Source organism: Mus caroli, chromosome 16, assembly GCF_900094665.2.
Source record: "Mus caroli chromosome 16, CAROLI_EIJ_v1.1, whole genome shotgun sequence".
Classification (NCBI taxonomy): Eukaryota; Metazoa; Chordata; class Mammalia; order Rodentia; family Muridae; genus Mus; species Mus caroli.
Genome location: NC_034585.1, coordinates 29,794,606 through 29,810,572, shown reverse-complemented (window position 1 = coordinate 29,810,572; position 15,967 = coordinate 29,794,606). Strand labels below are relative to the sequence as shown.

Sequence of the window (15,967 nt, the reverse complement as noted above, 5' to 3'; positions counted from 1 at the left end):
ATGCCCACAGAATTCCCGTTACCCTCCCCTGCCATTCTGCTCCCCCCCCCACTCCCATCTCTTATACTCCTGTGATTCCAGCCCCAGCTGTCCTTTGGTATTCCTAACCTGCAGCCATCTTTGGCTGCTTTGTGGGTTCTTCTTTCTTCTACCCTTCTCTACCCCTTTTCTCTACCCTTTTAACCTCCTAACACTAAATAAGAGAGAAAGAAGGATAGAGAGGAAAGGAAAGAGATCCTTGAATAAAGTCAGGGGTGAGAAAGGGGCCAACGTTATCCTCAGATGACTTTTTGCTGATTGGGGCTGCTGAGTTCTTCGGGGCAAGTTTGGTCTTCACTGTCAGGATACCCACTTTCTTCTTGTTTCTTCTTTGTGCACCACTACTTAACAAACTGCAAATGACAGCCTACCATGCCCCTCAGGGCCCTAGCATTTATAGACCCTCTGAAAAGTCCCCAGCATTCCAAAGGTCACACAATTGCAGAAATTATCTGCAGCTGGCAAAATCACGCCCCTGACAGAGCATGAGGCAAATCATAGTCAGCTGCTGTGGACAGTCTGAAGCAGCCCCTTATCCCACACCTGGGATTAAAACAAAACCACATTCTTAAAACATTTCTGAGTTTTTAAAAGGAAATCAAACTTCCAGAATTCTCACTACATAAACCTTTCTGCTTTAAGCTTCTGACATCTCTCTAGATGCTCCTACAACCTCCTCCCTTGTTATTCAGTACCGCAACCTGAACTGCCACGCCCCTCATGCACCCATACACCCACATACCCCAGCTCTTCAATGTCTCTTTCTTTCTCGGTCACTTACAAATTCCTATTCCCTTGTTCATTGCCCACCCAGTCTTCAGGACTTAGCTCCTGAGGGCCGGCCCTGTCTGTTTTCCTCTGTGATGTATGACCTCAAGAGCTGAGACCAATGTCTGACATATAGAAGCATGTGCTTGTTAATGTAGTGAGACTTGTGCTTTGTGCTAACTCGTGGTGAGAGCTGAGCTGGGCTGTGAAGAAATGGTCCAAGGACTTTCCAGTGAAGTTTGTGATGGCCCTCAGGGCTGCTGGCCATCAGCCAGGCTTGGAAATAACCCTGGATAAAGAAGAAACTTGGAGTGGTTTGGTCCTGATGCTGCTTGCATTCGAATGTTAAATGCTGGCTTCTCAAGATGTGGTTGATTCTCACGTATACCAACCAAGTGATGCTATGTGAAACTTCTCCCCAGTATAACTGGTCAATGAGAGGGTGGAGCCTGTGATTGGGCAGTGGAGGGAGAAAGGTGGGGCATGGGGATCGAGTGAGGGGGTTGCAGGGAGAGGAAGAAGAAGAAAGAAGATGGAGGTGGAGGTGGAGGAGGTTGCCATACGAGGAGATGGACCATGACCACTAAGCAGTCAGGAGAAACAGTAAGTGACAAGACACTTTATAGCTAGGGAATAAGTTAGTATAACTCCAAACCTGTCCAATCTAGGCTTACAGTTTGTAAATAAAATACCTGAGTTGTATGTCTTTTATATGGACCAGCTAAGACTATAAATTCATTCCACAGAAACTGGCCCAGATCTTCTTAGGGTTTTTCTGTTTGTTTGTTTGTCTTCATTTTCAAGTGTGTAGGGCTATTGGCCATTTCAGTTGGAAGAGGAAATGCAGTGGGGAATTTCTTGTTGGGGTGAAAAGGGCACCTGAATGCTGGTCCGTAGAGTAAGCTGCCCCTGGAATGAGGAAGCCCCTGGCTCTGCATGGGTGCAGCAGGAGAGGGTGGAGGACTGCCCAGAGACCTGCCCTCTTGCCATATTCCCTCCACCTCCTTAAAGGGTAGATTTCACATGGGGATATGGCTACATGGCATGGTCTCCCAGAATGCAGTGGTCCCTCCTCCTTCCACCTGTTTAGAGTAGAGAGCTGAGTTTGAGTCCAGGAAAGGAAGAGGCTCAGCCTGCGGACTGTGTTCCTTCCACTACTCCCCAAGACCCTCAACTCCAGTGTCAGGTAACTTCACACAGACTCCACGGCCCCTTCTGAAGAGGCTGACACACCCCAAGATGACAGCTCCTCCTCCCAGGAGGGAAAGCCCTTCACCACAGTGCCCACTAAAGTTCTAGATGATACTGTCAGATAGCCAGCAGCTAATCTCAATCTGCTGGGCCAAGAAGCCCTCAGAAGTCTTCCTGACTGAGGTCCAGAGAGGGCAAACTACTGGTCTAAGATCACACAGCTTTTTGCCCACAGTTAAGGACAGAGTCGGAAACAGGACAGAGCATTTGATACAGTTTTACACTTCCTTCCTGTTCTCAGTTTTGTGATTCTGTGACACAGATCCGAGATGTCTTCTCCATCCCAGAGCTGCTTTTCATCCAAAAGCACTTAAAATGCCCACGGAACCTTGTCTGGCCACCGGGTATGGCCCTAAGAGCACTAGGCCTTGGTCCTTGAGGAGTCAGAGTCCTCTTTGTTTTGGGGGAGGCATACAGAAAATACAGCCCATCACATCACTCCTTGCCTTGGGAACTAATCTCCTAAGTGTCCCCAAGTCATCTCCTTCTGCTGGCTCTTGGACTCAGCATCATGCCATCTTCTGCATCCTGAATCCTCAAACCTGACTGGAGACCTGGTCCTGCCTTTGACTTTGCTGCGAAATCCCAGGATTTTGAATATAGAAAGCTATTAGAGGTTAGAGTCCTGCCCCCACACTGGGACACTGTCCCCTTGAGACCTCAGGACCATTCACATCGACTGGTCAAGGCTGAGGGCTCCCACTTATATCTTGAGCTACTGAGATAGATGCATTTTCTCTGAGCACCAGCAATGTATAGGAGACGTTGTGTAAGAACTTTGGTGGTGTCCTGAGTCAGATAGTGTGTCCGTTTTACAGATCAAGAAGTTGGGGCTAAGAAATGTTCTCTTATTTGCCCTTGGTCCCTAGAACTGATAAAATCTAGGCTCAGTAGATAAACTTGGGTCTGCCCATGAAGCTAGGACACCGGGTATGGGTGAGTGGGGTAAACACCATCTCTCTTGTGCCATTCTCAGTGCCAGGGGAGGGTTTCAGAATGGAACTGATCAAATCAGAGAGGCAAGGCATGGGAATCGGGGTGGGGAGTGGGACCATGAACCTGCTGTCAGCCTGCACGTTTGTGGTCACCCGGCTGCCTCCTGGAACCTACCCAGTCGCACCTGGGCAGTCGGCTGCCCCTCCTCCCTGGGTTGAGGAAGCAGGAAAGGGTGGTGAGGAGAGGCAGCAGGCAGGTCCGGCAGGCAGCGGTGGTCAGGGCCAGGCACGATGGGCTCTGTCTGGGGCCTGGCTGTGCCCCTCCTTGTCTTTTGCTGGAAGGTTGGCATCAGTGTGAGCTCTCCAGGTAAGGAACAGGACAGCCCCCCCCCCCCCGGGATCCTCCCTGGTGGAGCTCTGGGTGTCAGTGCTGGCAAAGACAGCTCTTTGTGGGCAAGGGAGACATTTTTGTTAATTGTATTAATGGCCTGAGGAATAGACGAGTGTGCAGGCTGGCAGATGGGTCAGCTTACACATGGTGGCCCTGCGGCCATCACTGTCTGGGAGTCCCTCTTTAGTCATGAGATAGTGGGGTGGAGGGAGGAGGGGCTTGGGAGATGCCAGCTGGTGATCATTTTGCTGTCAACTGAAGAATGTGGCCTAGGGAAGCTAAGGTAGCTCTGCTCCCTCCAACATCGTTACCTAGCCCAGCTGTTCTTTGAAATTTGCCCTTTGAATGAAAAGTTTGTCACAAACTGCTTGGGCAGGGAGATTCTGAGAGAGGCAGGCTTTTCTGAAAGATGGGGGCTAACAGTGATCTGTGACTAACTCGCACTGCGCCAAACCCCTCACACACACTTTAAAATAGATCGTTTTCAGGCTAACTTTAGGTTCATAGTAAAACTGAACAGCGTTCTACTGAGACTTCTGATTTATCCAGTCCCTCCCCCACACAGCCCCTGCTGTTCACGTCCCCATGGCATGGGGACTGCTACAGCAGAGACCACACACTGACATGTCACACCGGGCATCACTTTTTTAAAATTCCATTTTTTAAGTTTATTGACAGAATTTCTAAATAAATAAATATTTATTTGTTATTGACACATTGCCCTGACTGCATGGAACTTGCTATATACACTTTATTTATCAATGTTCCCATTTTCCATTTTTTCTATGTGTGTGTGTGAAAGAGAAATGCTTTTACATATGTGTGGATCCATATGTGTTTGGCTGTGTGTGAGGATGTGTACAATGTGTGTGAAGGCCCGAGGTTGATTTTGGGATCACCCTTGAAGGTTCTCTCACCTTATTCCTTGACCTAGGATCTCTCAATCAAACCCAGAGTTCAGAATTTAGATAAACACAGAGAGGGAGAGAGAGAGAGAGAGAGAGAGAGAGAGAGCGCGCACATGTGTGGAGACCAGATGACAGTTTGAATCTTAAATTTTAACTTCAGGCCACCAAGCTTGGTAGCAAGCAGCAGCTCTACCCACCGGGCAGGTCCAACATTGCCTTTTAAATCCTCACGATAACGTTGAGGAAAGGTGCGCACCTCTAAGACACTGCCACCCACCTAAAAGCAAGGGGACTTCAGCTTAGAGGGAGGAATTTAACCCTGGGGCCAGCACTGCTAGCAGTGTCCAACCATTGGACCACCCCGTCTGTCACACTTTACAGATGAGAAAGTACCAGTGTGGAGCACAGAGACTTGACCTGTGTCACAGAGTTAGTACACAGCAGAACAAGCAACAGAGGCAAGACTCAAACCAGGCTGTATTTCCATACTCTTCTCACGCCCAGTATGGAGGTATGGAAGAGGAAAGCAGCCACGCCCTCTGATCTGGGCTGGGTTCTGTGGACCAGGGGCCTCAAAGAAATAGCGTGGGCTTAGGCATAGATGCCCACATGAAGAAGGCAATCAATAGCTCCTGCAAGCGTGTGTGTGTGTGTGTGTGTGTGTGTGTGTGTGCGTGCGTGCGTGTGCGCCCACTAATTATTTCCTTTACCCATGTGAGCTGGCTCCAACTCCCTGACCGCTTGCTTTCCTAGGACATATTCCACTCAGGCTGGAGGCTCCTCTCCCCGTCCTCCCAGTTATCTCTAAAGATGAAACCATAGGTCATTCTAGACTTTGAAGAACATACTTCTATGGGAATTTGTTTGGGGGGGGGTGGGCAAACCACCCATGGGAGAGTGACAAAGTTTCTTCAGAAAGTTTATCCCTGAGTACCCAGACCACTTCCCCTGCACCATCATCTCTGACCACATCCCCTGCACCATCATTCCTGGATACCCAGACCATTTCTCCTACACCATCATCCCTGGATCCCTGCTCTGCAGTCCTTGGCTCGTGTGGATTCCTGTCTTCTTTGCCTGCCGTCGTCAGTGTATGCTGTGAGGCTGAGCTGTAGACCCGTGGTCAGCTGGGATCCTTTGGGGCAGGCGGTAGTTGTCAGGGCTTCAGAGAGCACTAGTTGGGGTAGTGTGTCTTCAGGGCTGCTGCGAAGGCTTTGACTTCTCTGTGCTGCCTTCATCCTCTAGGTTTATGTAGAAGATGACCCTCCATGCCACCCAATAGCACCCAGAGCATAAACTGTGATGTCAGTCCACTGGCACTCACCAGGTTGTTCTCACCCCACACAGGTCTCGATGTTAGCAGATCAGTTCCTTTGGTGACAACCAACAACATGGAAGTGTCCACCTTCACTCAAAGGGACAGGCCCAGCTCAGAGAAAGCCTTCCAGACCACCAACCTGATTCAGTATGTTCCTCTAGACACGCAAACTCTCAACACTGAAACTGCTTCCAATGCCTTAAGCGCAACCAGTATCAGTTCAGAGGTCAATTCCAGGGACACTCAGACCACCTCTTTTGTAACAAAGACCAGGAAGACACATACTACCACTCCTGCAGCATCATCCCTAGAGACCCAGACCACCTCTCCTAATTTGTCAACCCTAAATATTCAGATTACCTCCCCAACAGCATCGCACCTGGATGCCCAGACCACTTTTCCTGTATCATTATCCCTGAGTACCCAAACCACTTCCCCTACACCATCATTCCTGGATACCCAAACCACTTCCCCTGCACCATCATCTCTGACCACTTCCCCTGCACCATCATCTCTGACCACTTCCCCTGCACCATCATCTCTGACCACTTCCCCTACTCCATCATCTCTGACCACATCCCCTGCACCATCATCCCTGGATACCCAGACCATCTCGCCTATTGAATTGACCATGAAGACCCAAACCATTTCCACTGTAATGGAGACCAGAACTGTTTCAATAAGAATACCTTCCGACTTCATGGTTGTGCACACCATCCCTACAGAGACATTGGCACCAAGCAACAGCCCCAGAACTGGGATGAGCACTGTCCAAACCGGCACAGTGTGGGACCCCATAGAAGCCGTCTTTGACACCCTTTGTACCGATGACAGCTCTGAAGAGGCAAGGAAGATCACAGTTGACCTCCTGACGTTGGCACACACCTCCACGGAAGTGGAGCACCTGTCTTCAGAGAGCAGCTCTTCCTCTGACAGTTCAGCTGGGGTCCTCAGCAGCTCACGAGTCCTGGGACCCGACAGTGCAACTCCAGCCAAGGGTTTGGTTGCCTTCAACATCACTCATATTAAACTCACCACCTGCATCACAGAAATAGAAACAACCATCACCATCTCTGGGGCCCCAGGCGAGAGCCTCAGCCCTACAGAAGTGACGGCAGCCTTGTTCACTTCTGAGATATTAACTTTGCCTCCACCCACTGAGGGAAAACCAATTTTCCCCGAGACCACAAGCTCATCTGGGATCCTGTCAACTGCCAGCACCCCGGTCCTTGCCACCACCCTTGAGGGGACAGTCTCCACTAGTGCAATCACAGAAAGCGAAACAGCAGTGGCCCAGACTCTTACCTCTGTTGGAACTTCGGTTACAGTTAGAAGGAACCAACTGGAAAACACTTCAACACTCTCTATTGAGACACAAAGCCACACTGAGGTCTTGGGCACCATCACAGTCCCCATGGTTGCTGGATCAACAATGGGAGAAGCAGCCTCCTTCGTGAGTTTCACGGCTCTGGACAGCAGCAGTCTCTCAGTGGTGGTTACCACCGAGAGCTCTGCTACCTCAGAGACTTTAACCACAGGCAATACAACCAACAGCTCCTTCCTCACAGAGAGCCGCCCTCCTTTTCCTATCTATTCAACTACAGCTAGCACCAGCAAAACCCCAAACATCACCTTAGCCAAGACCACAGCCTCACCAAAGCCCCCGATGCATCCTACAACATCTGCATCCTCTGCTTGGATTAGGAAAACCACAAAACATGATCCAGGTAAGCAAAACTCCCATGAGAGATTTTTGGAGATTTGGAGTAGCCTTAAGGAGTTGAGTTGAAAGAAGGAACTAAAGGCCAATATTGCACCCTCTCCTTGGCATTTCATGACCTCCTGGTGGGTCGGTAAAAAGCAGCTAAGATGTATATGAGATGTAGTGATGTGTAGGCGATGTTGTGATGTATGTGTGATATCATGATGTGTGTGTGTGTGTGAGATGTAGTGATGATGTATGTCATGATGTGTATGAGATGTAGTGATATATAGGTGATGTGATGTGTGTGAAATGTATAGGTGATGTAGTGATGTATGTGTGATGTCATGACAAATACGTGATAGCATGATGTGTATTGTAGTGATGTATGTGTGATGTAGTGATGTGTATGTGATGAATGTAAAACTGGGTTTTCCAAAAGTGGTTGAGATCTTGGCTGTGCTTTAACCTGAGAGGCCTTGGATCTGCCCCTCTCTGCTGATCTCCTGGCTGGTCGGTAAAAAGCAGCTAGTTTCTTCGCTTTGTGGTAGATGAGCACCATCTTTTCCAGGTCTAACTTCTGTGAAGTTAACTATTGGGCGGCTACTGTGCTTCAGATGAGATCTGTAATGCTATTCAAAAGACTTGACCCTCATGCCTTGGAAGCCTCTAGCCAGCAATGCCCACACAGAAGGAAAGAATGTGCAAACGTGTCCAAATTGCTGCCCGGTAAGCATGTGCAGGGCACACAAGTGGGGCTTGGTGGCCATATTTACTGTGTTCTACACCATAAAGAGTGATTTTAGACAAACCAACAAAACAACATTCAGGGAGTTTAAACCTTCATTTCTGAAACAACAGAAGTGTCTCAAAGAGGCACACTGTCAGCAACTCTCCTGTAAGGGCAGCTTGTGGGCAGCTGGAGCGTCCGCCTCTACTGCTTATCTTCTCCTTATGGTTCATTCCTGAGTATCTTTGCCTTGTTCTACTTTTTTGGGCAAGGGAAATAAAAATGTTAATCATGAGTTGAGGATATAGCTCAGTGATGGAGTGCCTGACACTGTTCGTGTGCCTGGGCCCTTACATTTGACTTCATGCCCTGAAAATCTGTCCCTGTCATCTCTAATTCTCTGTGTCACCTCCATCCTCTCTGTCTCTGTCATCTCTGCCTCTGTCATCTCTGTCCTGTCAGCTTTCTCTCTGCCATCTCTGTCGCTGTCATCTCTGTTTTCGTCATTTCTGTCCTGTCATCTCTATCTCTCTGTGACAGCTCTGCCATCTCTGACTCTGTCATCTATGTCTCCATCATCTCACTCAATCTTGATCTCTCTATCTCTGTTACCTCTGCCTTTATCATCTCTGCCTCTGTTTCTATGTCCATCTCTACCTGTGTCATCTTTATTTGGTCTCTGTCTCTGTTATCCCTTTCATCTCTGTCAACTCTATCTGTATCTATGCTACACCCTCAGCCATGGTATCTCTGGCCTGCAAACCAGCACTCAGGCAGAGCAGAAGCAGACTGTGAATTTGAAGCCAGCTTGATCTATGTAGTAAGACCCTATCAAAAACAGAAATTAAAACAAAAGAAATATTTAATCACATTCATGTTATTGTATATCTTTTTTATTCTAGGCAAGATTAATATAAAAACACTTTGCAGTCGGTAGGCAGAACCCAAAAGTGAATTCACCAGATGTTCTGACTTTCTATCTGGACCAAGAGCAAGTTGGGGAGAAATGATTTATTTTGCTTGTTGGCTTGCTTTCTCCTGACTCACTTGGTTTTCTTTCTTATAGACCCCAGGCCCACCTGCCCAGGGATGGCACTGTCCACAATGGGCTGGGCCATCCTACATCAATTAGTAATCAACAAAGTGCCCCACAGACACGCCCACAGGCCAATCTGATGGAGGCAGTTCCTCTGTGAGGTTCCCTCTTCCTGGATATGTCCAGGCCTGTGTCAAGCTGACAAAAACTACTGCAACACCAGAGGAGGGGGAATGAGTCTCCTCGGCACAAAGGAGAGGAAGCTGATGGGATAGATGCTGTCGTGAGATCAATAAATGTTTAAGAGCTGCAAAAGAAATCTGTGCCCAAGAATGAAGTAGCCACAGACACTCCGCCATTGAGCCACTTGAAAGACTCAGGAGAGAGTCCTGAGCACTCAATTCAAGGAAATTTACTGTACTTAAATTCCAAATCCACAACTTCACAGGCTATTAATTTCCTTGGCTCGGTGACAATCAGGCACAAAAACAGTCAGTGCCAGGTCAGGGAGTCTAGGCAAAGTTCTCTAGAGAAACAAATGACCCCGTGGGCTGCTGGGACTAACTTAGGAATCCCTGGCCTCGGACTGGCTAGCTGTCACAAAAATTAAAAATAAATAAATAAATAAATAAGGGGCTGAAGTGATGGCTCAGTGGTTAAGAGCACTGACTGCTCTTACAAAGGTCCTGAGTTCAAATCCCAGCAACCACATGGTGGATTACAATCATCCATAATGAGATCTGATGCTCTCTTCTGGTGTGTCTGAAGACAGCTACAGTGTACTTAGATATAATAAATCTTTAAAAAAGAAAAACAAAAAAGGTAGCGCTTTCTGGTAGTTGGAAAGGCACAAAGGCTCAGCCAGGAGACCTCGTGACACTACCAACTTACTGCTGGAGGAACAGCATCCAGCTCAGGGTGCCCCTTGGAGGGCCAGCCCCTCCCCAGCATTCTTTCAGGGCAACACTCAGTGGGCCACCCTCTCCAGCACTCTCCGTGCCCAGAGTCCTCTCCAACTAACTCATCCAGGGTCTCCAGGCCTTAAGAACATTCTGGATCCACTTCCAGTTTCCCTTCCTTGCTCTTCTCTTTGGCTTTTTCAAATATGGGGGCACCCTAAGACACTGTGGACTGCACTCACTGGTTATGGGGACACTGCAGTGGGCATAATTACTCTAGGAAGGGAGTCCTCCTTTCTGCTTGCAGTGAGTAAATGTTAGATCCGTGTAGATGCACACACATTTTCTGGTAGGAGTGTAGATACTTGTGGAGAGGGGCCCAAGCTGGAGATGAGTCACTGTGGTTGCATTGCCTCTGGTCTTTTCTCAACCTTTAGGTGAAGATGGAGGCTTCCTCCTTGTACGGCTGACCGTGGTCTCCCCTAAGGACCTCACTGAGCACAACGCCAGAGAGAAGCTGATGAACCAGGTACATGTACACCAGGAGTAAGTGAGGGTCTCTTGGGAACTCCAGGGAGCATCTTCAGGGCATGGGAGGTCAATAACTCCATGAAAGAGCATTAGGGCTGAATGCTCTTGCCTGGCTTTGATCTCGCCAAGCTTCTCAGTTCTTCTGATCTCTTTTCTGCCATGTGAATAAATACATCTCTCTAGCCCCAGATCCAATTTTTCAGGTCTTGGGAGTGCAGGCCTTTTGAAAGAGCCAGTGATATTAATGGGAAAGTAAGCAGAGATTTGGGTTGTAAGAAGCAGGAACCAGGGCATGGTAGTTTACTTGGAAAAGTCAAGGTCTGAGAAATCTACAGGTGGCTCCTCCAGCTTTGGAGTCGGCTGGAGCCAGCAGTGCAAACACAATCATGAGATTTCCTCTGTCCCGCTCAGCTCTGTGCCCTTCATTCTTCATGGACTTTCTCCATACATATGTGTCTTAGTTAGGGTTTTTACTGCTGTGAACAGACACCATGACCAAGGCAACTCTTATAAGTACAACATATAACTGGGGCTGGCTTTCAGGTCCAGAGGTTCAGTCTATTTTCATCAAGGTAGGAGCATGGCAGCATGTCGCGTCCCGGGTTTCGGCACCATTTGTCAAGTCCCTCTTGACCAGCAAGCAAGACGCAACCACAGGTTCTTCTTAAAGCAGTTTACTCAGGCAGCTACTCTTTACAAAATCCCCTTCCAATTCCCCCGAGCCTCTCTGGGTATATCCAGTTTGTTTTTCCCCACTCAAGCCACAACCACACCCCCACCAATCACCACAGGTCACAGCACCTCACCAGGCAGGTTTGCTCAGCCAATCAGGGATTAGGGGCGTGCCATCCACCAAATATGGGCTTGTTTACTGCCTGGAACAGACTTCCATCTGTCTGCTGGCCAGGGAGTCCAGAATGGCTCCCCACAGCAGCATCCAGGCAAGCATGATGCAGTCAGAGCTGAGAGTTCTATATCTTCATCTGAAGGCTGATAACAGACTACTCACTTCCAGGCAGCTAGGATGAGGCTCTTAAAGCCCACACCAAGATTGGCACACCTATTCCAACAAGGCCACACCTACTCCAATAGGGCCACACCTTCTAATAGTGCCACTCCCTGGGCCCAGCATATACAAACCATCACATTATGGAAGACGCTTATCACAGCTCTAGCTACACAAAACCACTTCCCTATCCCATAATTCACATGCCTGGTCTCATTGGTTTGCAACAGCCATGGTCCTAGTTTCATGTCTGTTGCAGGGAGAAAATAACCTAGCAAAAGTCAACTTATGGTAGAAAGGGTTTATTTCTAATGTAGAATTCTATTGCTGTGATGAGACAGCATGATCAAGCCCAATTATAGAAGAAAGAGTTTATTGGAGGCGTACTGTTCCAGAGGGCTAGCATCCATGACCATCATGGCAGGGAGCATGGAAGCAGGAGGCATGAATGGCACTGTGTAGTAGCTGAGAACACTTATCTTGAGACAACATGAGGCAAGGAATTAATAGAGATACCATGCGCTTTGGAAAAGCCAGTTACATAACCCCTCTAACAAGGTCACATTACATCTCTTCATACTTCCCAAACAATTCCACCAACTGAGGACCAAGTATTCAAAATACCTAACTCTAACCCTAACCATTCTCATTCAAACCACCACAGCAGGGAAGTCGAAGCAGCAGGCACTGCAAACAGCTCATTATAGCACATCCACAGCAGAGGAGAAAAAACAAATACAAGCATGCTTATCTTCTTCACTCTTATATAGTCCAGTACCCAAGCCAAGGGAATGGTGCTGCCAATAGTGGGTGAGGCCTTCCCACATTAACTGACTTACTAAGACAACCTTGCACAGACAGGCCAAACTGATTCAGACAATGCCTTGTTGAGACTCTTCCCAGGTGATTCTAGATGGCATCATGTTGACAAGCCTAACATCACAGCCACTGTGATTTACATCTCAAAACACATCATAAATGGGAAAAGACATGAAATAGGGATGCTAGATATAAAACCCCTTGGAGATATGCTCCAGGCAAAGAGGAAGATTGGGGTGTCTTTGAATACCAATCTAGAGAAATTCTTTTATTCCTAGACCATTAGTAAAATTCTGGGGTCAAGGCTCTTGGGGATGCTATGAATGATTGGAAGACTAGACTGGGTCAGTTCAGTATAAATGTCACAGGCCTAGCTCAGTGCTGGTCTCGTGAACCTGTTCTGTGAACAGTGAGGCTAGACCTGGTGTACCACCTAAGATAATGGCTCCTCCACCCTGCTCTGGCAAATGTCTCAGACTTCAGCCAGCACCTTCCATAGTCAGTGAGAGTCACATTAGTTCATGCTCCCTGCCACCTAGTAAAGGAATAGACCCTGACGAGGGGCAGACCAGCAGCTTATGTAAGGGGTACAGTCCTGCTGCCAGAATAGACAGGTGAGGTGGTTGCCCTTACAGAGCGGAAGTTGCTGTTATCCCTGCCGGTAGGATCCCTCGGTGAATGCAAAAGAAGCCTGCCTCTGTCACTCTCTGGTCTTGTCTGGCTCCTTTGATTTTTTTTTCTACTCTCTATAATGTAAATAAATGTCTCTACCCCCACATCTAATTTTTATCTTCACTTTATGTGTATGGACATTTTACCTGCATGTATATCTGTTCACTATGTCTATGAGTGGTGACCGTGGAGACCCACAGCAGGTATCAAACGCTCTGGAACAGGAATTACAGATGATTGTGAGCCACCAGGTGGGTGCTGGGAATCAAACCTGGGTCCTCTGAAGAGCAGCAAGCACTCTTAACCGTCAGGCCACCTCTCCAGCCCCAGATCTAGTTTGTTTTCAGATCTTAAATGTTCAGGTCTTAGAACTGAGAATTACAGTGACAGGCAAAGCTAGGCAAAGCTAGGGCAGGCAAAGCTCTTTGCTTTGCAAACAAGGGGGAGAGAGAACCCCAGATGCACAGAAGCAAAGGAATGGCAGAAGAGCAGCTTTGAAGACATGCTTCCGAGGACACTGTCCTCTTGCCGTGCACTGTCAGTGGATGTCGTGCTTCCTCCATGTGCTGTCACAAGTGGGTTCCCACTGGGACATCGTCTTTGGGCTGCTGGTTGCAGGGCCAAAGCTCTGAGCAGGAGCGTCCAATCAGCCATGCTTGGCTCTTGTACCCACCAATTACTACCTGGGGTTATTAAGAGATTCCAGACTCTCTGGTAACAAGGGAGGCTCACTGACCTTCTTCCTGAGGCTTCCTGTCCATAGAGCATCAACATTTGATGTAGGACAGATGGCAGGTGTCTGTCACAAACATCAAAGTGGCGAGTGCAAATCCTCATGGGAAAGAGAGGCCGCAGTGGAGTGTAGAACTGATATCTCAACTAGCAACTGTTTCAGAGGTCAGAGAGCAACCGTGGAGTTCAGGATCAGGTCAGGCAGCTGAGGTCTAGGAGTGAGGCCTCATGGGATTGATGCTGATTCTATTATTGTTGTTGTTATTGTTATTCTATTTTATTCCTTTACTTTATGAAGTTTGTTAAGTGTACTGATTTCTTTTTCTTTTTTTTTGATTTTTTTTTTAAATTTATTACATGTAAGTACACTGTAGCTGTCCTCAGACATCCCAGAAGAGGGCATCAGACCTCATTACTGATGGTTGTGAGCCATCATGTGGTTGCTGGGATTTGAACTCACGACCTTTGGAAGAGCAGTCGGCGCTCTTAACCGCTGAGCCATCTCTCCAGCCCCAAGTGTACTGATTTCTACTGAGGTCTGGCCAATGGCCCAGGAGTCAGGCAGATCTGAGGTTGGGTTCTATTAGCTGTGTAGGTTTGATTACTTCAGTCCTTACTACCTTTATGTCTTACAGAATGAAGTTCAGAGCACCTGCTGTAAATTTTAAGTGGCCCGGGAGAGGCCCAGGAAGCATTGTGGATGTCCCCGCACTGCCCCTTTCTCATCCTTGCCTTAAAGTGGGCTCCTAGGCAGATAGGCTGGGTACCCCATATGTTATTTTGTTTTCCAGCTCCGCCGTGAACTGCACGCCCGTATGCCACTTGTCCACATGTCCTTACTGAGCATCAGGAGGGGTTGAGGAATGCTAGCTGCAACCAGGCATGGCCTCTGTGCCAGAAGAATGGTGATGCCACCGAGGCCCAGACGCTACCAACAGACCACAGCCACGGTTCTGTGCTATGGACTCCAAAGGTTCTCATGAAGGCCAGCTGGCTCGAGAGCCCTCCCCCATACCTGACCACAAGACCTTGGTCCACTTATGCCTGAGTGTATGTGCAAGGGGAGGGGCTGACCTCTTTTCAGAGATGTCCCTTGCATCCTCTGCCTGGTTATTGTATTTCAGTAAAGGGAGACCTGATCACTCACCTGTGCTCTTCTGTTTTGTACTCAGTGACCCTCAGTGTGACCTCAGAGATTATCTGTAGGGATCCCAGGTGCCTTAGATGTTTTTACTATGTGGGAATTTGGGGAGTGATTTCCTGTTGCCTGATTTGGTTTGACATTTTTACCAAGACTTGCCCTGGAGCCTGTTGAACCTTGAGCAATCTGTATTAGTCAGCTGCCACTAGAGCAAAATGTGAGATCAACAGCTTATAATGAAAAAAAGCTTATTTCTGCTCTGCTCACGCTTGAGATGGTTCTGGGTCAAAATAAGGCAAACCCATTGCTCTGGGCTTCGGGTCAGGTCAAAATAGGGTTATCCATTGTTTTGTGTATCAAGTGACATGTGTATCATGTCAGATGACAGAGGTCGGGTGTGCCAGCCCAGAAAGCAAATAAAAGGAAGAGGAAGGAGCTGAGGTACCCAACCCCCTTCAAGGGCACATCCCCTCAGACTCCATCTCCTAAAGTCCCACCTACTGTGGAACTACCCTAAGGACCAAGCCTTTAATACAAGGACCTTCCAGAGACACAACCAAACCATAGAGAGCTCTCTCAGGGCAAGAACCATTATTTGTTCATCTCAGATCGGTACAGCTGGGGAGAACCTGATCCAAGTGAGGGGGGACCACATAGAACATCAAATTGGTTTAAATGTCAAGTTACAGACTCAAATGGGTTTAAAAGAAAGTCTATAACGTGCAGTTATTCTTGCCGTAGCTCATGCTCGCCTGCCATTATTTTAAAGTTAGATGTAGTTTGTTTTTCTTCTCTCGTAAAAGCATGCCTTGCTTAAGATCTTAATCCAAAGAAAATACCTAATTAAAAAAAAAAAGATTTTAATCCAAAAGAGGAATAAGAAAAAGTGAAGTAGGCGGGGAGAAGAAAACCTGAAATACCAGCGCTTACATCCAGCGAATGTTAATGCGCATGCCCAGTTGCTCAATCAGCCTGCCCACAAGGATGTCCAGGCCAGAGCTTACACCAAGCGAGTGCTAATGCGCAAGCCTGAAGCTTCTCACTAGGCCTGACCACGTGGATGTTGAGGCCAGAGCTTACATCCAGCGA

The 15,967-nt window shown here is 48.0% G+C and overlaps 1 protein-coding gene across 2 annotated transcripts; it reads left to right on the top strand.

The window, feature by feature from the left end:
* The first annotated feature begins 3,163 nt into the window (after positions 1-3,163).
* Muc20 (mucin 20, cell surface associated) lies at positions 3,164-14,871 on the top strand. Of its 2 annotated transcripts, none has more exons than XM_021185126.2 (4): positions 3,164-3,360; positions 5,640-7,337; positions 10,415-10,506; positions 14,529-14,871. In XM_021185126.2, exons 1-4 carry the CDS (start codon positions 3,285-3,287, stop codon positions 14,595-14,597), a joined length of 1,935 nt encoding a protein of 644 aa, XP_021040785.1. In that variant the 5' UTR covers positions 3,164-3,284; the 3' UTR covers positions 14,598-14,871. The 2 variants fall into 2 exon arrangements, with proteins under 2 accessions (XP_021040785.1, XP_029326115.1); XM_029470255.1 differs by lacking the exon at positions 14,529-14,871 and adding an exon at positions 14,373-14,445.
* The last annotated feature ends 1,096 nt before the right edge of the window (positions 14,872-15,967 follow it).

Excerpts from the sequence above, each read along its gene's own strand:
- Muc20 (XM_021185126.2), top strand. The coding sequence starts at position 3,285 with ATGGGCTCTGTCTGGGGCCTGGCTGTGCCCCTCCTTGTCTTTTGCTGG. Across the intron at positions 3,361-5,639 it reads CATCAGTGTGAGCTCTCCAG|GTCTCGATGTTAGCAGATCA; the intron begins GTAAGGAACAGG and ends CACCCCACACAG. Across the intron at positions 7,338-10,414 it reads AACCACAAAACATGATCCAG|GTGAAGATGGAGGCTTCCTC; the intron begins GTAAGCAAAACT and ends CTCAACCTTTAG.